Here is a 27,064-nt window from a genome sequence, read left to right as displayed (position 1 = left end):
ATTTTGAGAGATTTGGAGTTGAGAGATTTGGAGTTGAGAGATTTGGAGTTGAGAGATTTGGAGTTGAGAGATTTGGAGTTGAGAGATTTGGAGTTGAGAGATTTGGAGTTGAGAGATTTGGAGTTGAGAGATTTGGAGTTGAGAGATTTGGAGTTGAGAGAGAGCTGCGGGTGCCTCGGCAGCAATCGCCTGGAGGCACCGGCAGAGGCCGCTGCCGCGCGGGGCCTTGCGCCGACGCGTACTTTACTAAACCCTCTCCCGTTCCGAGATGTCTTGCGAGTTGCAGGGTGGTGGGGGGGCGCGGCAATATCAGCAGCGCCGCCGTTTTTAAAGACGTCGTTACTCACCGTGGAGAGCCGAGCGCCGCCACTCTACCACGGCTGGCACCAACACCGTGCCACGCGCCCTCCCCCGTGGCCTTTTACTCCCGAATGGGAATGGGGTTAGAGGTCACGGTGGCTGGTTTTGACCGTGCATGCGTGCCATCTGCCGGCGCGTTCTCCGCCCGTACGTTGCTGTGCGTGCGCGCTGACGACGTCTGCGTGCTGCGTCCGTCCATGTCCCTGCACGTGTCCGTGCGTGCGTGCGTGCGAGTGTCCACCTGGGTGCCTGTACGTCTCTGTGTACGCTGTCTGTGCGTGTCCAGGCCCTGCGAGCGCGACGGAGCCGCCTCCGCTCCCGACGAGCGACCCTCCGGCGGAGGAGGACGAGAGCACCGCCCTGTAGCGCTCTCCGCCCGCTCTCTCCGACCCCACGACCTTCAGCAGCACCGCCCGCTCCCCTCGACCCCCACGACCCCGGCAAAGCCCGCAACGGGCCCACCTCGCCCGGTGACCCTGGCCGCGTGCGGGCGACCTCCCCCCCCCCCTCCATCGTCGTCCTGTGGCGGCCATGACAGCAGCAGCAGCATTAACTCTTGTTTACACTCACCCCACCTGCGTGCAAGGCTCTCCGCGCGTCGTTGCGAGTGTTGTAAGTTGTTGTGGCCGAGCGCCATTCAAAGCAATTAATCGTCCGGTTGGAGAGGGGGGGGGGGGTGTGACTAATTAATGGTAAGGTGGCAAAGGCAAGAGGGGGAGCCAGGGGGTCGGGGCGGCTCTAACGATCGTTTAAAACAAGACCAGATGAGGGCACTAACCAGCCACACAAAGCCAACAATGTATGCGGCTCGGTGATTCTTAAAGCTGATTTGGTCATTTTCTTGCTCTCCGCTGTTTCCCCACCGTGTGATCTTCACACGCTCACGGTTGTATTTTTATTTTCCTCTTCCCCTCCCCTTCCAATTGCCGCAAAAAAAAAACTTGATTTAAAAAGATGATCATCATTATTATTCGTCAGTACGGGATGAGGCGCGTATCCGTGCGAGTGACCGGTGGTGTGGGTGTTGTTCCTTATTGGTGCGTTGCTGTACACGTGTAGTGCAGGTGTACTGTGGGGGCGCCGCGGTGGCGAGATGTTAACTACCTCGCCTGGTATACAGGAGGTCGTGGGTTCGATCCCGACCCCTTGACGCCTGCTGTATATTTGGAGTTTTGCATGTTCTCCCCGTGGTCACGTGGATTTTTCTCCGGGTCCCCCCCACCCACATTTAGAATTTATTTGTCGCGCGTTTCAGGTATCTGGCTGCTTGTAAATTTCCGCGTGACGACGACGAGTCAACTTTCGTTGAGCTGCCGTCATTCGTGACGGCCAGGTCGCTTCTGAAAGAGAGCCACGTGGCTCAGTGGGCGGGTGGCCTTACCCCGGTAAGATAAACAAAAACAATAGTTTTAGTCTCGTACGTTTTTACAGGTAGCTGGTACAGCTGCGCGGCCGTGCAGGGTGTGTAATCGCGGTACGAGCGCGTGGCGCGGATGATTTGTGTAGGTGCACGGTGATTGTCCTCCCCCCCCCCTCCTTTCATTTGTGATGGAGAAGCGGCGTCGGAAGTTGTCCCACACTGGACGTTGTAACGGCGTAAAGAGAATGTAACCGGGCGTGTCGTTACCGCTCATCGCCACCGCATCACCGTCATTGCACCACCAACACGACTACTGCACCGCAACCATCGCTCAATCCGAATAAATAAAACCACCATCTGCATTACGGCCATCACAAGGCTCGTAACACGCCGCCATTGCATCTCCGTGGCAACCACCGCCACTGTAACTCGCAACACTCATCCCACGCTTGCGCTGCACGATCCTAATCAACACAACCACCACCAGCTGACATTGCATGACACCCAGCGACGCAATATCTCCATCGCAACCACCACCAGCTGACATTGCACGACCCCAATTAATGCTACCACCACCACCACAACCATCACCAACACTCATCCAAGCTTAATCAACACAACCACTGTCCTCTCAGTGTAGCTGCCTTCAGTGTAGAGGCCACGCATCATCACCCACTGCCTTTTAATTTTTGTTTTTATATAGAATTTTACATTTTTATTGAGGATGTTTTAAGTTTTTATAACAAGAGTTCATAATGATCACAGATGGCAATGTACTGACACTCCTCTCACACCCCCCCCCCAACTCCTGGAGCCAGTAGATGGCCTGTACCACCACAGCCCCCCGGCAAAGGGGGCTGTGGTGTTCCCACCCCTGAGGCGGGCGGGGTGCATGCGGGTTTATGATTGTGGCTTCTCCCCCAATCCTCCCCCACCCCCCTTGTGATGTTGAATGGAACAGTCCATGGCTCAAGCTTGAGTGCAGGATGCCTAGGGTGGTGGGGGGGGGTAAACTGTAAATAGAGAATCTATTGAATATCTCCCTTCCCAGAGAGCACCCTCCCCCCCCTCTCCTCTGCGCGTGTACAGATGGTACGGTCCACTCCACCCCCCCCTCGCCCACCTCTGGCACCCCGAGGTTGGGAGGGCTGGGGGGAGGGCTGCATGACGTGAGGACGGGCGACCTGTCAAAATAAAAGTCCCATGCGATTGGAGGAAACCGGCGGGTTGCTTGGCCACGCCTCTGTATGTGTGTGTGGGCTGCTTCGTGTCGTCAGGGCCTTACCTGGGGGCCTCTCCGCCTTGAGCCTTTTAACCGCGCAGGTGCGCGCTAGGAACGCGGCCACCCGAGTTCGATTCCCGCTCACGGCCAACCTCCCACGGGGGTGGTCACCACCGCGTTGCGATTTTCCCCATCACCGCGGCGAAACCGGTTCCTCTCCCCCAATGGAGACCGTCGCCACGCCAACGGCGTCCTTCCCCACGGAGACCGTCCACTCTTCTCCGACGCTGTCCGTCACCATGGCGACGCACTCCTCGCCAACGTCGGCCCTCTCCGTCGTCGCCACGGAGATGACCGGCTGCTTGGCAACGCCGACCGTCTCCTCGATGGTGCGGTCGGTTACCGCGTCGACTTGCTCCAGTCCCGTGGCGTCCACCATCACGGTAACGTCCTCCTGCTCCTCCGCGCCCGCCTCGTTCCGCACGGTCACCAAGATGATGGTGCCACCGCCGTCGCCGGACACCGCCGGTGCCGTCCCTGCGCCGTCCCTCGCCATGGCAACCTCCTGGGCAGGGGGGAGGGAGGGACGCGCACAGCCTGGATCAGCGCGTGCGCGTATATACACGGGAAGCGGCGACGCAGCGGTTAGTGCGCTGTGCTCCCAACCCGGAAGCCAGAGTTTGATTCCTGCTCACGGCCAACACCGGTGACGATTATCCAAATCGGTCCTGGGCCTCCTGTAGGTCAACTCAACCTCAAATGAGTACCTGGTGTGGTTTGTAAACACCCACCCCCTTATGTTATCGTGCCGGCCTTCATAGGTGCTCGCCAACAGCACTTGCCCCAGCAGTCTGCTGAAGGCTACATGGGGGATCTTTGTCTATACACGGGGTTAGCGAGCCGCGCGCCGAACCCGGCGGGCCGAGTTTGATTCCCGCTCGCGGCCACCGGTGACGATTAATCGGTCCCGGTGCCTCCCACGTAGGTCGACTCGGCCTCAAAACGAGCACATGGTGCGGTGCGCGTCGTAAACGTCGCAGCTGGGGAGACAAAGGCGGCCGGGCGTGGTGCTGCCAGGCCACCCACAGCCCGGGGGGGGGGGGGGGGCATCTTTGGCGTGCAGGTACCGTGCTGTCGGAGTCGTCGCTGGGTGCCGGGCCGTGTGGGGGCGGGGGGGGCCCCGGCTCCCCCACCGCTTCTGCCGCCTCGCCCACCCCAACGTTGTGCAGGATGAAGCGGTGGTGCCCGCTGCCCCGGCTCTCCCTCACTATGTGCTGCACCATCTGCACCAGCTCAGCTGGCACCTCCTGGGGGGGCGAGAGGGGGGGGTGGTGAGCAGGGGGTGGTGACCGGGGGGTGGTGGGGCCAGCGTGGCGAGGAGTGGTGGTGGTGAGGCTGTGGTGGTGGTGAGCCTTGGTGGTGGTGGTGAGCCTGTGGTGGTGGTGGTGAGCCTGTGGTGGTGGTGGTGAGCCTGTGGTGGTGGTGGTGAGCCTGTGGTGGTGGTGGTGAGCCTGTGGTGGTGGTGGTGAGCCTGTGGTGAGCCTGTGGTGGTGGTGGTGAGCCTGTGGTGGTGGAGATGGTGAGCCTGTGGTGGTGGTGAGCCTGTGGTGGTGGAGATGGTGAGCCTGTGGTGGTGGTGAGCCTGTGGTGGTGGAGATGGTGAGCCTGTGGTGGTGGTGGTGAGGCTGGGAAAGCGTCTCTCACCATCCTCTGCATGAAGCTGGGGCTGTCCTCCCTCTCCTCCGCCTGCCCTGCCTGCGTGACAGCACGGGGTCATGTCAGGGTCGGGGTCAGGTCGGGGTCATGTCGGGGTCGGGGTTAGGCACGCACGCGTGCACGTACAGTATTCGTACAGTACATTAGTACGCGTGGTGCAGTGGTCACTGCGCTACGAACCCGGCGACCCGAGTTCAATTCTCGCTCACAAACAATAACAGCGGCAAACATCTGAACTGGTCCCAGGCCTCCCCTCGGTGGACGCCTGGTGCGTTATGTAAACGTCAACACTGGGGAGACAAAGGCGGCCGGGCGCGGTGCTGGCTAGTGTGTATGTGACGCACGTGTATGATGTACTGCGCGTGTGTGACGCACGTGTATGATGTACTCCGCGTATGTGTGACGCATGTGTGTGTGTCGCACGTGTATAATGTACTCCGCGTATGTGTGACGCACGTGTGTGTGTGACACTCGTGTGTGTGTGTGTGACACTCGTGTGTGACGCACGTGTATGATATACTCCTGCGTGTGTGACGCATGTGTGTGTGACGCACGTGTATGATGTACTCCGTGTGTGTGTGTGACACTCGTGTGTGTGTGTGACGCACGTGTATGATGTACTCCTGCGTGTGTGTGTGATGCATGTGTGTCGCACGTGTATGATGTACTCTGCGTATGTGTGACGTGTGTGTGTGTGACGCACGTATATGATGTACTCCGCGTATGTGTGACGCACGTGTGTGTGTGTGAGACGCACGTTTGTGTGTGACGCACGTGTGTGATGTACTCCGCGAATGTGTGACGCACGTATGTGTGACGCACGTATGTGTGACGCACGTGTGTGTGTGACGCACGTGTGTGTGTGTGACGCACGTGTGTGTGTGACGCACGTGTATGATGTACTCCTGCGTGTGTGTGTGATGCATGTGTGTGTCGCACGTGTATGATGTACTCCGCGTATGTGTGACGCACGTGTGTGTGTGTGTGTGACGCACGTTTGTGTGTGACGCACGTGTGTGATGTACTCCGCGTATGTGTGACGCACGTATGTGTGACGCACGTGTGTGTGTGACGCACGTGTGTGTGTGACGCACGTGTATGATGTACTCCTGCGTGTCGGCCACCACGGAGGAGAACTCCACCAGCACGGCCGTGGGGTCCTCGCCCAGCAGGGGGTCGTCCGCGGCGTTCCCCGCGTGCCCGCTCCCCTGGGCGCCCTCCTTCACCTCCGTGGGGGGGCCCAGCGGGAGGGGGGGGGCCCTGGAGGGGGCGCCCTGGGGAGGGGCACTGGGGCCAAAAGAGCAACCGCCTAGGGGAGAGGGGCAATCACAGCTGGGTTCAACACCATCATCGTTGTCGTCATAACCATCGTCATAACCATTGTCATCATAACCATTGTCGTCATCAACATCCTAGTAATCGTCATCATCATCACCACCGTCATCATCATCCTCTTAGTCATCATCACCAGCATCCCTCATCATGATCAAAATCATCAACACCGTCATCATCAGTAGTGGGTCGGTGCGTGAGTGGGTGGGTGGTTGAGTTGTGGGTGGGTGGTTGAGTTGTGGGTGTGTTGTGGGTGGATGGGTGAGTGGGTGGGTGGATGAGCCGTGAGTGAGCTAGTGGGTGGGTGGGTGAGCCATGAGTGAGCTTGTGGGTGGGTGAGTGAGCTTGTGGGTGGGTGAGCCGTGAGTGAGCTAGTGGGTGGGTGAGCCGTGAGTGAGCTAGTGGGTGGGTGAGTGAGCTAGTGGGTGGGTGAGCCGTGAGTGAGCCAGTGGGTGGGTGAGCCGTGAGTGAGCTAGTGGGTGGGTGAGCCGTAAGTGAGCCAGTGGGTGGGTGAGCTAGTGGGTGGGTGAGCCGTGAGTGAGCTAGTGGGTGGGTGAGTGAGCTAGTGGGTGGGTGAGCCGTGAGTGAGCTAGTGGGTGGGTGAGTGAGCTAGTGGGTGGGTGAGTGAGCTAGTGGGTGGGTGAGCCGTGAGTGAGCTAGTGGGTGGGTGAGTGAGCTAGTGGGTGGGTGAGCCGTGAGTGAGCTAGTGGGTGGGTGAGCCGTGAGTGAACTAGTGAGTGGGTGGATGAGCCGTGAGTGAGCTAGTGGGTGGGTGAGCCGTGAGTGAGCTAGTGGGTGTGTGAGTGAGCTAGTGGGTAGGTGAGCCGTGAGTGAGCTAGTGGGTGGGTGAGTGAGCTAGTGGGTGGGTGAGCCGTAAGTGAGCCAGTGGGTGGGTGAGCTAGTGGGTGGGTGAGCCGTGAGTGAGCCAGTGGGTGGGTGGGTGAGCCGTGAGTGAGCTAGTGGGTGGGTGAGTGAGCCGTGAGTGAGCTAGTGGGTGGGTGAGTGAGCTAGTGGGTGTGTGAGTGAGCTAGTGGGTGGGTGAGCCGTGAGTGAGCTAGTGGGTGGGTGAGTGAGCTAGTGGGTGGGTGAGTGAGCTAGTGTGTGGGTGGGTGAGCTGTGAGTGAGCTAGTGGGTGGGTGGGTGAGCTAGTGTGTGGGTGGGTGAGCTGTGAGTGAGCTAGTGGGTGGGTGAGCCGTGAGTGAGCTAGTGGGTGGGTGAGTGAGCTAGTGGGTGGGTGAGTGAGCTAGTGGGTGGGTGAGTGAGCTAGTGTGTGGGTGGGTGAGCTGTGAGTGAGCTAGTGGGTGGGTGGGTGAGCTAGTGTGTGGGTGGGTGAGCTGTGAGTGAGCTAGTGGGTGGGTGAGCCGTGAGCTAGTGGGTGGGTGAGTGAGCTAGTGTGTGGGTGGGTGAGCTGTGAGTGAGCTAGTGGGTGGGTGAGCCGTGAGTGAGCTAGTGGGTGGGTGAGTGAGCTAGTGTGTGGGTGGGTGAGCTGTGAGTGAGCTAGTGGGTGGGTGAGCTAGTGTGTGGGTGGGTGAGCTGTGAGTGAGCTAGTGGGTGGGTGAGCCGTGAGTGAGCTAGTGGGTGGGTGAGTGAGCTAGTGTGTGGGTGGGTGAGCCGTGAGTGAGCCAGTGGGTGTGTGGCTTCTGCTTTTGGCTGGCGCCGAGTTCTCCGGGTCCCCACCTTTGGCACGGAGGTGCCGGTTGAGGGTGCCGTGCTCGGCGAAGGAGCGCGAGCAGCGTGGGCACGGGAAGGGCCGCTCGCCCGTGTGCTGCCGCCGGTGGCGCACCAGCGACGCACGCTCACGGAAGCGCGCAGGGCAGTCGGGGCACGCGTGAGGCTTCACCTGGCCGTGCGTGCGCTCGTGCACCTGCAGCGCGTGCTGACGTACGCGCGAGGAGGGAGGGGAGAGGGGGAGTCACGCGGGGGGGCGTCGCACACGTGCGGGCGGTGGTCGAGGTGTTGCGTGGGGTCACGTGAGGTCGCGTGGGGTCGCGTGGGGTCACACGGGGGGGGGGGGGGCACCATCGGACACAACGTCACATGGGGGGGGGGGCACGGGGTACGCAGCGCCGTCACCACGCACACACCATCACACACACACACCATCACACACACACACACCATCACACACACACACACCATCACACACACACACACCATCACACACACACACACCATCACACACACACACACCATCACACACACACACACCATCACACACACACACACCATCACACACACACACCATCACACACACACACCATCACACACACACACCATCACACACACACACACCATCACACACACACCATCACACACACACACCATCACACACACACACCATCACACACACACACCATCACACACACACACACCATCACACACACACACCATCACACACACACCATCACACACACACACGCCGACCACACCACAGCGCCACGGCGCCACCCACACAAGCACACCACCACACACAGGGCGTCATGCGGGGCGTCACCACTGCCACACCACCACCGAGGGTGTCCCACGTGGGTGCCACACCGCTGCACCATGCGCCGCACACGTCACCAGGGACTTCCCATGCCACCCGCGTCACCCCGCCCTCTTGCACCCTCCCCTCCATCCCGACGTCTCCCTCCCCTTGCCCCTCCCCTCCATTTCCATCTTCCCAAGTTTCCTGGACCTCGCTCTGACCTCGCTCTGACCTCGCTCTGACCTCGCTCTGACCTCGCTCTGACCTCGCTCTGACCTCGCTCTGACCTCGCTCTGACCTCGCTCTGACCTCGCTCTGACCTCCCTCTGACCTCCCTCTGACCTCCCTCTGACCTCCCTCTGACCTCCCTCTGACCTCCCTCTGACCTCCCTCTGACCTCCCTCTGACCTCCCTCTGACCTCCCTCTGACCTCCCTCTGACCTCCCTCTGACCTCACTCTGACCTCACTCTGACCTCACTCTGACCTCACTCTGACCTCACTCTGACCTCACTCTGACCTCGTTCCACTCCCCTCATTCCACCTCCCTGTACCTCCCTGCCTCCACTTCTCTCCCTGCCCTCCCTCGCTCCATCCCTCCCCCCAACTCCCTGCCCTCCCTCGCTCCATCTCCCCCCGCGCCCCTCCCCCCACCTTGGTCTTGAAGTTCTTGCCGCAGGCGGCGCAGGGGAACGGCCGCGACTCGGAGTGGGCGCGCATGTGGTCGCGCACGTGCGCCACGCACTTGTACAGCTTGCCGCACTCGCCGCAGCGGAAGCGCCGCTCCCCCCCGCCGCCGCCGCCGCCGCCGCCGCCGCCGTGGACCGCCAGGTGCTTGCGCAGCACGGACGCCGTCACGAACGACTTGCCGCACACGGTGCAGACGCTGGGGCCGCCCTCGGCGCGCTGGGCCGCTGGCGCACCGGCGGGGGAGGGGGCAGGGGGCGGGCGAGAAGGGGGCGAGCGCGAGTCGCCGATGCCTCTCTGCCCGCTGGCGCCGCCGTGCCGAGCCGGCCCCGAGCGGCCCGGCGGGAGCCGACGTCGGGTTTCCACTTGCGGCAGGCCCGCGCCGTGTGCCGTGCGGGACCTTTTGCAATTGAAGACCCATCCACCTTAGAAGGCAGGCGGCGGCGCACGAGGGGGTGGGTGGCCAGCACCACGCCCGGCCGCCTTTGTCTCTCATAGTGACAATCTTTGAACACCGCTCTGGGTACTCACGTGAGGCCGAGTCGACCTAGGGGAGGCCCAGGACCGATTCAGATAATAATTGCTGGTGTTGGTGGCCGTGAGCGGAAATAAAACTCGGGTTGCCGGGTTCGTTAACGCGGTGCGCTAACCACTGCACCACCGCTCCCCAAATACGCATACAACACGCACGTGTACAGGCGAACGCTCGCATTCACGCACGCACAAGCACGCACAAGCACGCACGCGTGTCCGCTTGTGTTTGTAGTGCAACAAACGGGCGAGCGTGAGTGCCGATACAGCAAGTCGGCAGTGGGGGGGGGGGGGGGGGGCGGTACAGCAGCTGGTGGTGCATCTGCCGGTCATCTAAGTCAGCCAACCCTTGGCACCTGCTAGGCCTGTCCCTTGACCTCCTGTCAGCGAGCCTTCGATACTCCACGTGGCCTCAAAGTGCCGTGGTGACGTCACCGTCACTTAGTAGGCGAATGGTGGGTATTGGTATTTGGGAGTGCATGTATGTTGTGTGTATGTCGTGTGTGTGTGTGTGTGGGGTGCGTGCGAGGCGTATGCGGGGTGCGAGTGTCGTGTGAGGCGCGTGTGCGTCGTTGTGCACAGTGTGGTGAGCATGTGTGTGTGTGGGGAGTGGTGGTGTAGCGGTAGTGGCCTCACGGTGCACATAGCCTGGCACAAGCGTCGTGGTGACGTCACCGCCACTTAGTGGGGAATGGCGGTTATTGTTGTTGTTGTTGGTGTAGCGGTTAGCGCGCTGCGCTACAAACGGGGGGATCTTTGTCTTTGTGCGCGTGTGTGTGCGCGTGGCGGGATGCACCTCTGTGTCCGTGGATGTGCATCTGGAGGTAGCGGTGCCCGCGGAAGCGCTTGTGGCAGTAGGGGCACGGCTCGGTGTGCCGGGACAGCCGCCCGGCACTGTCACCGCCCCCACCCTGCGCTCGGCACACGCATGCCACACGGAGGGGCGAGTGAGTGCACGCGCGTGTGAGTGTGCGAGTGGTAGGGTTTGTTAGTGGCATGGTGTGTGAGTGTGCGAGTGGTAGGGTTTGTTAGTGGCATGGTGTGTGAGTGGGTGGGTGACAGGGTGTGTTAGTGGTATGGTGTGTGAGTGTGCGAGTGGTAGGGTTTGTTAGTGGTATGGTGTGTGAGTGGGTGGGTGACAGGGTGTGTTTGTGGTATGGTGTGCGAGTGGGTGGGTGACAGAGTGTGTTAGTGGCAGGATGTGCGAGTGGGTGTGTGACAGGGCGTGTTTGTGGCATGGTGTGTGAGTGTGCGAGTGGTAGGGTTTGTTAGTGGTATGGTGTGGGAGTGGGTGTGTGACAGGGCGTGTTAGTGGTATGGTGTGTGAGTGGGTGGGTGACAGGGTGTGTTAGTGGTATGGTGTGTGAGTGGGTGTGTGACAGGGCGTGTTAGTGGTATGGTGTGTGAGTGGGTGGGTGACAGGGTGTGTTAGTGGTATGGTGTGTGAGTGGCTGGCAGGATGTGCGAGTGGGTGTGTGACAGGGCGTGTTTGTGGTATGGTGTGAGTGGGTGTGTGACAGGGCGTGTTTGTGGTATGGTGTGTGAGTGGGTGTGTGACAGGGTGTGTTTGTGGTATGGTGTGAGTGGGTGTGTGACAGGGCGTGTTTGTGGCAGGATGTGCGAGTGGGTGTGTGACAGGGCGTGTTTGTGGTATGGTGTGTGAGTGGGCGGTAAGGCGAGTGGCTGTGAGCAGCTGACCAGGTGCTTTGCACAACCGGTGGCGGCACTGCCGGACTACTTGCCGAGTTCAAATCGTCGCTCGCCTCTTCCCGTTGCCGCACCTCCTCCTCCGCGGACCCCACGACGTCGGCAGGCGTCTGCGTCTCCATTGGTCGAGCCTCCGGAGCGAGCTCCGCCCCTTCCTCTGGCTCCGCCCCCTCCCGAGGCCCCACCCCATCTCGAGGCCCCGCCCCCTCATTTCCAGCCAAATCTTCCGTTTCTATTGGCCGAGCAGAGTCCGGTAGACGGGGCGCCGTCCTCGCCTCCTGGATGCCAGAGTTCTTCATTGCTCGGCCAATCAGGTTGGGCTCCTCCGGACGATTCTGACCAATCGTGGCGTCTGCAGCGGCAGAGCCGCCCTGGCCAATGGAAGAGCTCCCTTCCTTGTCATCGCCACAGCCGCTGCCTCCCTACAGACGAGGCGATAGGCGGAGGGGACGTCTCTCATCATCGGGCTCATAATCACACACACACTGTGCCATCATACACACACATACTATAATTACACACACTACATCCACACTGTCAACATACGCACTACAACAACAGCCGCCATTCTCCACTTAGTGGTGGTGATGTCACCACGGCGCCAGTGCCAGGCGAGGTGCACTTTGAGGCCACGTGAAGTGGTCGAAGGCTCGCGGCTGGCAAAAGGTCACGGCACAGACACAGATGCCATGGGTTGATTGAGATGACAGATGTGCCCCCTACTGTGCCAACTTGCTGCATTTTAGCCGCCCGGCACGCCACTCATTGTTGTGAGCGTCGCTCCTCTGCCCTCCACTGTTGTTGGAGGGCGACTGCCCAGGAGCGTCCTACAAGAGCCTTCTTGACAGAGGCCGATCTTGACTCATCCTCCTTAACCTCATCAGTCCATCTGTTTTCTAGCCCCTGTCATGCCCATTTAGCCCCCTCTATCCGGCCAAACAGAAGCTGCTTGGGCATGCGGTGGCTGGCATGCAGGCTACATGGCCCAGCCAACGCGGCCTTGCCCGCCAGAGATCTTTCAGGGATTTGTGAGCTCCTCACACAATCCAGTCTGGTTAAATCCAGGATGGACTGTAGGCAGGCCAGCCTGAATGTTTCTAACTGGTGCAGGTGTTCCATTAGAGGGGTCCATGTTTCCTTATGACCAGCTCTGGTTTGACAGCAGAGGCCTCACTCCCGAATCAGTCAGGCGGCATTATCTTTCCATCGGCTGCGTAACGCTGTGTGGAAGCCACCTGTTCTGAAGCTTCGGCTGTTGTCGGCCACAGTCATGCCCTCCTTTCTCTATGCTTGTGAAACACAGTATATACACACTACACACACACAATACAGAGTCATCGTCACTATCATCAGTCACGACCATGCAGTGCATGATTATGACGACGATGAAGGGACACCTGCAGTATTAACCAGGGCGGGCCAACCGGACCACACGCGCCACGCCACTCGGATGGCGACCCCTCCCCCACCTTCTCGTCGTGCGTCACCGGGGTTATCAGCAAGACGAAGGTGTCGCCAGCGCTCGCCACGGCGCCATCGGTGCCAGTGGCGCCGGACTCGGGCATCTCCGCGGCTTTCTCGGCTGCCAGCGGGCAAACGGGAGACGGTGAGAAGGGTGGGTGAGCAGGGTGGGCGAGTGTATAGCAAGCGCACTTGAGTGGGTGGGCGAGTAGATGGGTGGGTTAGTGAGGGAGCGGGTGGGTGGGTAGGCGAGCGAGCGGGCGGGCGGGCGAGTGTTGAGGGAGCGGGCGAGGGTTGAGCGGATGAGTGGGTTAGCGAGTGGGTGAGCCAACGCGTGGGCGTCGAGCGAGCGAGCGAGCGGATGCGCGGGTGTACGCGCCTGCCTGCCCGCTTGCTCCTCCTCACCCTGGGCTACGGTGTGCGCAGGCCGACAGGCGGCCCTGGCCTGCGCCCCCGCGTACACGGCCCGGTCCGTGCACGGCGTGAGAGACTTGAGGTGGCGGCTGAGCGCGCCCGACTCCCGGAACCCCTGCCCGCACTCCTTGCACACGTACGGACGCTCGCCTGGCACGGCAAACGTGGAGACAAAGATCCCCCGTGTAGTCCCTCGTGGGGTGCTGGGGCAAGTGCTGTTATTAGAGAATATTGCGCATTTTGTTATTTATTTTTACCGGGTAAGGCCCACTGAGTAAAACAAATTTCAGAAGCGACCGAACCATCACAAATGACTGCTTAACGGAGTGGCTTATCACGTGGAACTGTATCGCCATTCCACACCAAGCGGCGGCGACATCACCACGGCACTTTGAGGCCACGTGAAGTGTCGAAGGCTCGCTGACAGGAGGTCACGGGACAGACCCAGCAGGTGCCATGGGTTAACAGATCGAGATGACTGGCAGATGCACTGTGCCCCCCTGCTGTGCCAACTTTCTGAGTTTTATCCACCCGGCACTCTGCTCGTTGTTGCGAGCGTCGCTCCTCCGCCCTCCGTTGTTGTTGGAGGGCGACCGCCTGCTAACTGCCCAGCAGCATCCTTCACGAGCCTCCTCAACAGAGGCCGATCTTGACACCGCTGGCACCGGTCATCGGCAAGTCCACTCAGCTACACATGCTCCCATACCGCATCAGCTCCATCTCTTCTCGATACCGTGCTGCTCGCGTTTAGCCCCCTCTATCCGGCCAAACAGAAGCTGCTTGGGCATGCGGTGGGCTGGGCATGCGGGCTACACGAGATGACAGCACCACCACCAAAACCACCACCGCTCCCCCACCCCACCGCTCCCCGGCACTGGCATACCGGTGTGGCGCCGCGCGTGCCGGACCAGCGAGCCCTTGGTGTGGAACTGCGTGGCGCAGACGGTGCAGCGGAACTGCTTGCTGGAGCTGTGAGTCACCATGTGGGCCTTCAGGATCACGGCCTGCGGGTGATAGCAGCAGTGTGTGCGTGCGTGCGTGCGGGTTGGTGAGTCTTATGGGGAGCGGTAGTGTAAGCGTCATGAGACCTCCTTTCCCATTATCATGACGGTAGTGCAAGCGGTTAGCGCGCTGTGCTACGAACCCGGCGATCCGAGTTAAGACTCCTGCTCGCCCGCCCGCCCGCTCGACCGCCCGACCAACCCCACGACTGCCCGCCTGCTCGCCTGCCCGCTTGCCCGACTGCCCACCCGCCCGCCTCTCACCGTCTTGAACTGCTTGGGGCACAGGCTGCACGCGAAGCGGGCGCCGTCGCGCGCGGCCAGCCTGGGCCTGGGGCTCGCCAGGGAGCCAGGCAGCGCCGGCCCCGGTGGGGGGGCGGCAGCCCCCGAGTCGGGTGGATGCCGGTCGCCGGGCGAGGAGGCGCGGGCCCTCCTGCGCGTCGCCCGCGGCACAACGTCTCCGTCTCCGTCTCCGTCTCCGGCGGCTCCGTCGACGGCGCCGCTCGCGGGCGGTGCGACGCTTCCTGGCGTGACGCACGCGGGACATTCACGCGCGCGCGGTTGAATATACGCAGACGCCCGTATACAGCAACAAAGACGAAGGTGAACAAAGATCCCCCGTGTAGCCTGTTGGGGCAATGCTGTTAGCGAGTAGCAGCACCTATGCAAGCCGGCACGGCACACGAGGGGGTGGGTGGCCAGCACCGCACCCGGCCGCCTTTGTCTCCCCAGTGGCGATGTTTACACATCGCACCAGGTACTCATTTGAGGCCGACTCAACCTAGGGGAGGCCCAGTACCGGTTCAGATAATCATCACTGGTCTTGGCCGTGAGCGGGAATCGATCTCGGGTCGCCGGGTTCGTAGTGCAGCGTGCTAACCACTACACTACCGCTATATGCAATCACACACAGACGTACAGATACACTTACACAGTCACGCACATAGATAAACGTACACACAGTCATAAAACAATAAACACACACACGTACAACTTCACACACGCAATCTTGCATGCCTAGGAACTGGAGAATATCCTTCTAAAGACTTCACCATTGTCCGATCATCAACATCACCCACATCACTAACATTTTCCTCTAAATTAGTCTCAGCACACATCATTACCACCTCCATCATTCTCATCACTCATTCATTTTATCACCCACAATCCCCATCACAAATATAACCATCATCACCATCCACATCATCACTCGCCTCCTATCACCCACACCATTATCACTCGCATAATTCTCATCCTCATAACCCACATCATCATCAGCCACCACCTCATCACCCACATTATCATCATCACCATCACCCACCTACTCATCACCCCAGACCATCACCCACAATCCACCTCCTGATCACCCACACCATCACCCACCTCCTAATTCCCCACACCATCACTTACATAACCACCATCACCATCACCCACCAACTCATCGCCAATATCATCACCCACACCATCCTCATCCCCTCCCCTCCCCCCCCCCCGGCGTCTCCCGCCCTGCTGCTTCCTCGCAGCACGGCCCGCCCACCTTCATTGGCAGAGGGCTGCGGTAGCGGAGCGCCGGCTGACGCCCGCGAGCACGCCTGCTGCAGCCGGTGCTGGATGAACGCCTCCAGGCTGTTGAACTCCTCCTGGCAGCGCCCGCACTTGTGCACATCATCGTCTGTTCACCCCCCCACCACCCACGCAGAGCCACGGGGCACGCACGGGTCACGGGGAGCAGGCCCGTGGGGAGAGGGGACAAAAGGGGGACAGGGAGAGTGGAAGGTGGGGAGAGGGGTGGGGAGAGGGGCTGGGTGGGGGAGTGTGGGGGAGAGGGTCCACTGAGCTGTGTAGCTCTCTTTCACACAAGCGACCTGGCCACAAACGACGGCTGATTTTAGTGGCTTCTCATCACGTGGGCATCAATAGCATCCAAATACTTTAAACGCAACGTTGTTTCAAAATGTGCAGGGAAAAACCGGAGACGGGGGCGGGGGGGGGCTGCTTCCCAGCTCCTCTCCAATTGGTTCCATAACGGGGGTGGGGGAGTGTCCGTCCCATCCCTCCGCTGATTGGACGGCCTTTGAACTTTGGCCCGTGGGCGTTTGACCAAAACTCCTCCACGTCACCGCGCTCCACCGCAGTGAGCGCCCGCGGGCAGGTGACCACGGTGGCCATGCGATGTTAACTACCTCGCCTGGTATGCAGGAGGTCGTGGGTTCGATCACGACCATGACGCCTGCTGTACATTTGGAGTTTGCGTGTAGAATCCAGCGGCCGCCGTGCTTATTTCTGCGGGTGGCATAACCATAATAATGATGGTAATAATAATAATGATACTGTTAGCTTTTTCGGCAAAGTGACGTTGAAGGGAAACAATAAAATAATAAAATATATATAAAACAATAAAAATTCTCACGACGTTTCGACCATAACACAAACGGTCGTCATCAGGTGTGTCGGTCCGCATTAATTTATTTATTTTCAAGCGGCGACTTTACTTATTTATTAAAAACCGTCAGCGCCACGCGCAGCGATTTGGCAGTTTGTTTAGAAGGACGAGTCCATCTATGTTCTGAAAAGAGGAGCGGGGAGACGAAAAATTAATGTATGCTGTCTGAAAGCCACTGTAAGCGTGAACAATCAATTAAGCCCTGAAATGGTTAATCAAATCTTTCCAATGATTGCTAAGCCAGAATCCATCTTCTCGGTTGAAATTGTCTCTGTGCTTGTATATGTGGATAGCCTCATGAACGAATCTCTCATGGTAGCCAGATGGCTTACAAAGAACCTCTGTCTCCTACAACATCAGAGTGCAGCGCCACATTAAATACGCACTACAATGACGATAGTTTAAAGCGATTTGAAGCATGTTTGATTTTTTGGGGGGGTGGGGCAGAGCTTTGTGACGTCATATTTGAGGGGAGGGGTCTGAAGTTTTGAGACGCCGTGACGAGGTGGGGGGGGGGGTCAAAAATCGCGTGACGTCATTTATGGACGGCCCCACACGTGGGTTAAACAAATCGACTTAACCTTTTGACCCTCGCTCTCAATGGCTGTGGGACCTCCGCTGCAAAACGCGCCGCACCACAGGCACACATTAGCCCGAGTTTAACACGGAGGGGTTCTTGTTACCTCGATGTCCACGTGCCCACCATCACATCATCATCAATCCTCACATTCCCACCTCGGAATCCAGTCACAAGTCAGCCGACTGTATGTCAGCAAGTGGCATGTTGTGTCGGTGAATTGCATTTTATGTCAGTGACATGGTGAGTCAGTGGCATACACGCGTGTCCCTGACGAGGTGAGTGACACATCAGTGATTGTGTCAGTGAGTGATATTGAGTGTGTGATTGTCTGCGAGTGGCTTAGTGTGTCAGTGAGTGACATTGAGTTTGTGATTGTGTCAGTGAGTCAGTGTCAGTGAGTGGCATGGTGTGTGTGATTGTCTGTGAGTGGCTTAGTGTGTCAGTGGCATGGTGTGTCAGTGGCATGGTGTGTCAGTGAGTGAAATGAAGTTTGTGATTGTGTCAGTGAGTGGGATGGTGTGTCAGTGAGTGACATTGAGTGTGTGATTGTGTCAGTGAGTGGGATGGTGTGACAGTGAGTGACATGGTGTATCAGTGAGTGACATTGAGTGTGTGATTGTGTCAGTGAGTGACATGGTGTGTCAGTGAGTGACATTGAGTGTGTGATTGTGTCAGTGAGTGGCATGGTGTGTCAGTGAGTAACATTGAGTGTGCGATTGTGTCAGTGAGTAACATTGAGTGTGTGATTGTGTCAGTGAGTGGGATGGTGTGTCAGTGAGTGGCATGGTGTGTCAGTGAGTAACATTGAGTGTGTGATTGTGTCAGTGAGTGGCATGGTGTCAGTGAGTAGCATGGTGTGTCAGTGAGTGACATTGAGTGTGTGATTGTGTCAGTGAGTGACATTGAGTGTGATTGTGTCAGTGAGTGGCATGGTGTCAGTGAGTGGGATGGTGTCAGTGAGTAGCATGGTGTGTCAGTGACATTGAGTGTGTGATTGTGTCAGTGAGTCACATTGCCAGCGAGTGGCATCGCGTGTCAGTGACTTTGCGTTCGTGGCATGGCGTGTCCGTGAATAACAACAGACACGAGCGAGTGACACGGCGTGCCAGCAATCGTGGGCGATGTTTCAGACGGCCGCGCCAAGAGACGCGAAATCACCCACCCAGTCTCAACCCTCGTAGACAGAATCTTTAGACTGCCGATGTCCAGTAGGGGCACGCGGGTGAGAACGTTGCACCAACAATGCATAAAGAAAACCACGGCTGGAGTGCAGAGTTGAGGAAAATGTTGAACACAGAATTAACTCCTCCACCCTCGCGGCGCCGGCGCTGCAGCCACCGCGAAGCCCGCGGGGCTGCCTAGGCGAGCCGAGGCCTGACGAGTCGCTCGCGAAAAACATCAAAAACCACCCCGCGTCTCCCCCGGATCCCCGCCTCCCACCACCACCACCACCACCGAGACACCGCGTCGCCTACCCTCCTCGTGGAGGGCTCCGCCTCCTCCGTCGAACGCCGCCGCGTCGCTCATCCCTGGGGCGGCCCGCGAAGGGGCCCTCCTGAGGCCTCCTGAGGCCTCCCGCCAGACGAAGCCTCGGCCTCCTCCTTGGTTACAACCGCTCAAGGCGCCCCCAACCCCACGGCCCCGTGATTGGCTCCCGTCGGCCGAGACCGCGCCCACCGGTGGCGAATCGGACCAATCGGCGCCTTTCCCGCGAAAACCACCCGCTCGCGCTGTGACAGGGATGAAACGAATCCGCGACAGAATGAATCATAGATTATGTTAATGTATAAGAAAACCAATCAGCTTCAAGGGGCGGGGCCTAACACGGGGGCTTTATCGATGCACAAATCGTCTCTTTAGATTCGGATTATCATGGCGCGGTTCATAAATCGTCTCTTTAGATCCAAATCATCATGGTGCGATCTATAAATCGTCTCTTTAGATCCAAATTATCATGGTGCGATCCACAAATCGTTTCATTAGATCCAAATCATCATGGTGCGATCCACAAATCGTCTCTTTAGATCCAGATCATCATGGTGCGATCCACAAATCGTCTCTTTAGATCCGGAGCATCGATCAATGCTACCATCACCACCTACCAACCAATGCCACCACCACCTCCCAATCAATGGCATCACCACTCACCAATCAATGGCATCACCACCCACCAATCAATTGCATCACCACCCACCAAACAATGCCATCACCACCAATCAATGCCACCACCACCCACCAATAAATGCCATCACCACCTAGCAATCAATGCCATCACCACCCACCAATCAATTTCATCACCACCAACCAATAAATGCCATCACCACCTCCAATCAATGCCATCAGCACCCACCAATCAATGCCATCACCACCCATCAATCAATGGCATCAGCACCAACCAATGACACCACCACCCACCAATGTTTCCACCCACCAATCAATGCCACCACCACCACTGACCAATAAATCCCATCACCACTCACCAATCAATTTCATATCCACCCACCAATCAATGTCACCACGACCCAACAATCAATGCCACCACCACCCACCAATCAATGCTACCACCACCCATCAATCAATGCCACCACCACCCACCAATCAATGCCACAACCACCCACCAATAAATGCCACCACGACCCACCAATAAATGCCACCACCACCCACCAATCAATGCCACCACGACCCACCAATCAATGCCACCACCACCCACCAATCAATGCCACACCACCCACCAATCAATGCCACACCACCTACCAATCAATGCCACACCACCCACCAATCAATGCCACCACCACCCACCAATCAATGCCACAACCACCTACCAATCAATGCCACCACCACCCACCAATCAATGCCACAACCACCCACCAATTAATGCCACCACCACCCACCAATCAATGCCACCACCAACCACCAATCAATGCCACCACCATCCACCAATCAATGCCATACCACCACCCACCAATCAATGCCACCACCACCCACCAATCAATGCCACCACGACCCACTAATCAATGCCACACCACCACCCACCAATCAATGCCACAACCACCCACCAATCAATGCCACACCACCACCCACCAATCAATGCCACAACCACCCACCAATCAATGCCACACCACCACCCACCAATCAATGCCACACCATCACCCATCAATCAATGCCACCACGACCCACTAATCAATGCCACACCACCACCCACCAATCAATGCCACAACCACCCACCAATCAATTCCACACCACCACCCACCAATCAATGCCACAACCACCCACCAATCAATGCCACACCACCACCCACCAATCAATGCCACAACCACCCACCAATCAATGCCACACCACCACCAATCAATTTCATATCCACCCACCAATCAATGTCACCACGACCCAACAATCAATGCCTCCACCACCCACCAATCAATGCTACCACCACCCATCAATCAATGCCACCCACCAATCAATGCCACCACCACCCACCAATAAATGCCACCACGACCCACCAATCAATGCCACCACCACCGACCAATCAATGCCACCACGACCCACCAATCAATGCCACCACCACCCACCAATCAATGCCACACCACCCACCAATCAATGCCACACCACCTACCAATCAATGCCACACCACCCACCAATCAATGCCACCACCACCCACCAATCAATGCCACAACCACCCACCAATCAATGCCACCACCACCCACCAATCAATGCCACAACCACCCACCAATTAATGCCACCACCAACCACCAATCAATGCCACCACCAACCACCAATCAATGCCACCACCACCCACCAATCAATGCCACCCACCAATCAATGCCACCACCACCCACCAATCAATGCCACCACGACCCACTAATCAATGCCACACCACCACCCACCAATCAATGCCACAACCACCCACCAATCAATGCCACACCACCACCCACCAATCAATGCCACAACCACCCACCAATCAATGCCCCACCACCACCCACCAATCAATGCCACACCACCACCCACCAATCAATGCCACCACGACCCACTAATCAATGCCACACCACCACCCACCAATCAATGCCACAACCACCCACCAATCAATTCCACACCACCACCCACCAATCAATGCCACAACCACCCACCAATCAATGCCACACCACCACCCACCAATCAATGCCACAACCACCCACCAATCAATGCCACACCACCACCCACCAATCAATGCCACACCACCACCCACCAATCAATGCCACCACGACCCACCAATCAATGCCACACCACCCACCAATCAATGCCACAACCACCCACCAATCAATGCCACACCACCACCCACCAATCAATGCCACACCACCACCCATCAATAAATGCCACACCACCACCCACCAATCAATGCCACACCACCACGCACCAATCAATGCCATCACGACCCACCAATCAATGCCACCACCCACCAATCAATGCCACACCACCCACCAATCAATGCCACACCACCTACCAATCAATGCCACACCACCCACCAATCAATGCCACCACCACCCACCAATCAATGCCACAACCACCCACCAATCAATGCCACCACCACCCACCAATCAATGCCACAACCACCCACCAATTAATGCCACCACCACCCACCAATCAATGCCACCACCAACCACCAATCAATGCCACCACCACCCACCAATCAATGCCACACCACCACCCACCAATCAATGCCACCACCACCCACCAATCAATTCCACCACGACCCACTAATCAATGCCACACCACCACCCACCAATCAATGCCACAACCACCCACCAATCAATGCCACACCACCACCCACCAATCAATGCCACAACCACCCACCAATCAATGCCACACCACCACCCACCAATCAATGCCACAACCACCCACCAATCAAAGCCACACCACCACCCACCAATCAATGCCACAACCACCCACCAATCAATGCCACACCACCACCAATCAATGCCACAACCACCCACCAATAAATGCCACACCACCACCCACCAATCAATGCCACACCACCCACCAATCAATGCCACCACGACCCACCAATCAATGCCACACCACCACCCACCAATCAATGCCACAACCACCCACCAATCAATGCCACACTACCCACCAATCAATGCCACACCACCACCCACCAATCAATGCCACACCACCACCCACCAATCAATGCCACCACGACCCACCAATCAATGCCACACCACCACCCACTAATCAATGCCACACTACCACCCACCAATCAATGCCACAACCACCCACCAATCAATGCCACACCACCACCCACCAATCAATGCCACACCACCACCCACCAATCAATGCCACCACGACCCACCAATCAATGCCACCACCACCCACCAATCAATGCCACACCACCCACCAATCAATTCCACACCACCTACCAATCAATGCCACACCACCCACCAATCAATGCCACCACCACCCACCAATCAATGCCACAACCACCCACCAATCAATGCCACACCACCACCCACCAATCAATGCCACAACAACCCACCAATTAATGCCACCACCACCCACCAATCAATGTCACCACCAACCACCAATCAATGCCACCACCACCCACCAATCAATGCCACACAACCACCCACCAATCAATGCCACCACCACCCACCAATCAATGACACCACGACCCACTAATCAATGCCACACCACCACCCACCAATCAATGCCACAACCACCCACCAATCAATGCCACACCACCACCCACCAATCAATGCCACAACCACCCACCAATCAATGCCACACCACCACCCACCAATCAATGCCACACCACCACCCACCAATCAATGCCACCACGACCCACTAATCAATGCCACACCACCACCCACTAATCAATGCCACAACCACCCACCAATCAATGCCACACCACCACCCACCAATCAATGCCACAACCACCCACCAATCAATGCCACACCACCACCCACCAATCAATGCCACAACCACCCACCAATCAATGCCACACCACCACCCACCAATCAATGCCACCACGACCCACCAATCAATGCCACACCACCACCCACCAATCAATGCCACAACCACCCACCAATCAATGCCACACCACCACCCACCAATCAATGCCACACCACCACCCACCAATAAATGCCACACCACCACCCACCAATCAATGCCACACCACCACCCACCAATCAATGCCACCACGACCCACCAATCAATGCCACAACCACCCACCAATCAATGCCACACTACCACCCACCAATCAATGCCACCACCACCCACCAATCAATGCCACCACCACCCACCAATCAATGCCACCACGACCCACCAATCAATGCCACACCACCACCCACCAATCAATGCCACACCACCACCCACCAATCAATGCCACACCACCACCCACCAATCAATGCCACACCACCACCCACCAATCAATGCCACACCACCACCCACCAATCAATGCCACACCACCACCCACCAATCAATGTCACACCACCACCCACCAATCAATGCCACCACCACCCACCAATCAATGCCACACCACCACCCACCAATCAATGCCACCATGACCCACCAATCAATGCCACCACCACCCACCAATCAATGTCACCACGACCCACCAATCAATGCCACCACCACCCACCAATCAATGCCACACCACCTACCAATCAATGCCACACCACCCACCAATCAATGCCACCACCACCCACCAATCAATGCCACAACCACCCACCAATCAATGCCACGACCACCCACCAATAAATGCCACAACCACCCACCAATTAATGCCACCACCACCCACCAATCAATGCCACCACCAACCACCAATCAATGCCACCACCACCCACCAATCAATGCCACATCACCTACCAATCAATGCCACACCACCCACCAATCAATGCCACCACCACCCACCAATCAATGCCACACCACCACACACCAACCAATGCCACCACGACCCACCAATCAATGCCACCACGACCTACCAATCAATGCCACCACCACTCACTAATCAATGCCACACCACCACCCACCCATCAATGCCACCACCACCCACCAATCAATGCCACACCACCACCCACCAATCAATGCCACCACCACCCACCAATCAATGCCACACCACCACCCACCAATCAATGCCACACCACCACCCACCAATCAATGCCACCACGACCCACCAATCAATGCCACACCACAACCCACTAATCAATGCCACACCACCACCCACCAATCAATGCCACCACCACCCACCAATCAATGCCACCACCACCCACCAATCAATGCCACCACCACCCACTAATCAATGCCACACCACGACCCACCAATCAATGCCACCACGACCCACCAATCAATGCCACCACGACCCACCAATCAATGCCACCACCACCCACTAATCAATGCCACACCACCACCCACCAATCAATGCCACCACCACCCACCAACCAATGCCACACCACCACCCACCAATCAATGCCACCACCCACCAATCAATGCCACACCACAACCCATTAATCAATGCCACACCACGACCTACCAATCAATGCCAGCACGACGCACCAATCAATGCCACCACGACCCACCAATCAATGCCACCACCACTCACTAATCAATGTCACACCACCACCCACCAATCAATGCCACCACCACCTACCAATCAATGCCACACCACCCACCAATCAATGCCACCACCACCCACCAATCAATGCCACAACCACCCACCAATCAATGCCACACCACGACCTACCAATCAATGCCACCACGACCCACCAATCAATGCCACCACGACCCACCAATCAATGCCACCACCACTCACTAATCAATGCCACACCACCACCCACCCATCAATGCCACCACCACCCACCAATCAATGCCACACCACCACCCACCAATCAATGCCACCACCACTCACTAATCAATGCCACACCACCACCCACCCATCAATGCCACTACCACCCACCAATCAATGCCACACCACCACCCACCAATCAATGCCACCACCACCCACCAATCAATGCCACACCACCACCCACCAATCAATGCCACACCACCACCCACCAATCAATGCCACCACGACCCACCAATCAATGCCACACCACAACCCACTAATCAATGCCACACCACCACCCACCAATCAATGCCACCACCACCCACCAATCAATGCCACCACCACCCACCAATCAATGCCACCACCACCCACTAATCAATGCCACACCACGACCCACCAATCAATGCCACCACGACCCACCAATCAATGCCACCACGACCCACCAATCAATGCCACCACCACCCACTAATCAATGCCACACCACCACCCACCAATCAATGCCACCACCACCCACCAACCAATGCCACACCACCACCCACCAATCAATGCCACCACCCACCAATCAATGCCACACCACAACCCATTAATCAATGCCACACCACGACCTACCAATCAATGCCAGCACGACGCACCAATCAATGCCACCACGACCCACCAATCAATGCCACCACCACTCACTAATCAATGTCACACCACCACCCACCAATCAATGCCACCACCACCTACCAATCAATGCCACACCACCCACCAATCAATGCCACCACCACCCACCAATCAATGCCACAACCACCCACCAATCAATGTCACACCACGACCTACCAATCAATGCCACCACGACCCACCAATCAATGCCACCACGACCCACCAATCAATGCCACCACCACTCACTAATCAATGCCACACCACCACCCACCCATCAATGCCACCACCACCCACCAATCAATGCCACACCACCACCCACCAATCAATGCCACCACCACCCACCAATCAATGCCACACCACCACCCACCAATCAATGCCACACCACCACCCACCAATCAATGCCACCACGACCCACCAATCAATGCCACACCACAACCCACTAATCAATGCCACACCACCACCCACCAATCAATGCCACCACCACCCACCAATCAATGCCACCACCACCCACCAATTAATGCCACCACCACCCACTAATCAATGCCACACCACGACCCACCAATCAATGCCACCACGACCCACCAATCAATGCCACCACGACCCACCAATCAATGCCACCACCACCCACTAATCAATGCCACACCACCACCCACCAATCAATGCCACACCACCACCCACCAACCAATGCCACACCACCACCCACCAATCAATGCCACCACCACCCACCAATCAATGCCACACCACAACCCATTAATCAATGCCACACCACGACCTACCAATCAATGCCAGCACGACCCACCAATCAATGCCACCACGACCCACCAATCAATGCCACCACGACCCACCAATCAATGCCACCACCACTCACTAATCAATGTCACACCACCACCCACCAATCAATGCCACCACCACCCACCAATCAATGCCACCACCACCCACCAATCAATGCCACCACCACCCACCAATCCATGCCACCACCACCCACCAATCAATGTCACCACCACCCACTAATCAATGCCACACCACGACCCACCGATCAATGCCACCACCACCCACCAATCAATGCCACCACCACCCACCAATCAATGCCACCACCACCCACTAATCAATGCCACACCACGACCCACCAATCAATGCCACCACGACCCACCAATCAATGCCACCACGACCCACCAATCAATGCCACCACCACCCACTAATCAATGCCACACCACCCACCAATCAATGCCACACCACCACGAGTGCATACCGAGCCTCTACCGACAGAGCCCACGATGTGGATCCGGGTCGCGGCCACGGCTCCAGCCATCGCGGGAGCCTGCAGCCACCCACCGCCTTCACTCCCCGC

The 27,064-nt window shown here is 57.7% G+C and overlaps 3 protein-coding genes across 10 annotated transcripts in view; 2 read left to right on the top strand and 1 right to left on the bottom strand.

The window, feature by feature from the left end:
* The window catches only part of LOC116955079 (rho GTPase-activating protein 44-like), a 67,660-nt gene extending 64,717 nt beyond the window's left edge, over positions 1-2,943 (top strand). For all 6 annotated transcript variants that reach the window (XR_004404800.2, XR_012929748.1, XM_032976044.2 and 3 more), the window contains one exon: positions 647-2,943. Coding sequence is in view for 3 of the 6 variants with exons in the window: in XM_032976044.2 (XP_032831935.1) it covers positions 647-726 (80 nt within the window). In the remaining 3 variants the exon portion in view is untranslated. The remainder of the gene's footprint in view (positions 1-646) is intronic.
* Positions 2,384-26,982, bottom strand: LOC116955072 (uncharacterized). 3 transcript variants are annotated; one of them, XM_032976029.2, is made up of 15 exons: positions 26,966-26,982; positions 18,758-19,012; positions 15,797-15,931; positions 14,524-14,783; positions 14,142-14,262; positions 13,250-13,408; positions 12,853-12,965; positions 11,419-11,805; positions 10,473-10,587; positions 9,113-9,372; positions 7,668-7,866; positions 5,753-5,967; positions 4,647-4,697; positions 4,070-4,249; positions 2,384-3,507 (listed from the first exon to the last, which is right to left on the bottom strand). In XM_032976029.2, exons 2-15 carry the CDS (start codon positions 18,807-18,809, stop codon positions 3,136-3,138), a joined length of 2,619 nt encoding a protein of 872 aa, XP_032831920.1. In that variant the 5' UTR covers positions 18,810-19,012; positions 26,966-26,982; the 3' UTR covers positions 2,384-3,135. The 3 variants fall into 3 exon arrangements, with proteins under 3 accessions (XP_032831920.1, XP_075908935.1, XP_075908937.1); XM_076052820.1 differs by lacking the exon at positions 26,966-26,982 and adding an exon at positions 16,443-16,542 and having other exon boundaries at positions 18,758-19,019; XM_076052822.1 differs by lacking the exon at positions 26,966-26,982 and having other exon boundaries at positions 18,758-19,032.
* The window catches only part of DGKE (diacylglycerol kinase epsilon), a 31,202-nt gene continuing 31,063 nt past the window's right edge, over positions 26,926-27,064 (top strand). The window contains exon 1 of the mRNA XM_032976211.2: positions 26,926-27,064. The gene's annotated coding sequence lies outside the window, so the exon portion shown is untranslated.

Source organism: Petromyzon marinus, chromosome 58 (assembly GCF_048934315.1).
Source record: "Petromyzon marinus isolate PM22_M1 ecotype Great Lakes invasive population chromosome 58, UKy_Petmar_22M1.pri1.0, whole genome shotgun sequence".
In the NCBI taxonomy this organism is placed as follows: Eukaryota; Metazoa; Chordata; class Hyperoartia; order Petromyzontiformes; family Petromyzontidae; genus Petromyzon; species Petromyzon marinus.
This window is presented reverse-complemented; position numbering and strand designations above follow the sequence as displayed.

Excerpts from the sequence above, each read along its gene's own strand:
- LOC116955072 (XM_076052820.1), bottom strand. The coding sequence starts at position 16,500 with ATGTACAGCAGGCGTCATGGTCGTGATCGAACCCACGACCTCCTGCAT. Across the intron at positions 13,409-14,141 it reads GCACGCGCGGCGCCACACCG|GCGAGCGTCCGTACGTGTGC; the intron begins GTATGCCAGTGC and ends TTGCCGTGCCAG. Across the intron at positions 3,508-4,069 it reads GCGACGACTCCGACAGCACG|GAGGTTGCCATGGCGAGGGA; the intron begins GTACCTGCACGC and ends CCCCCTGCCCAG.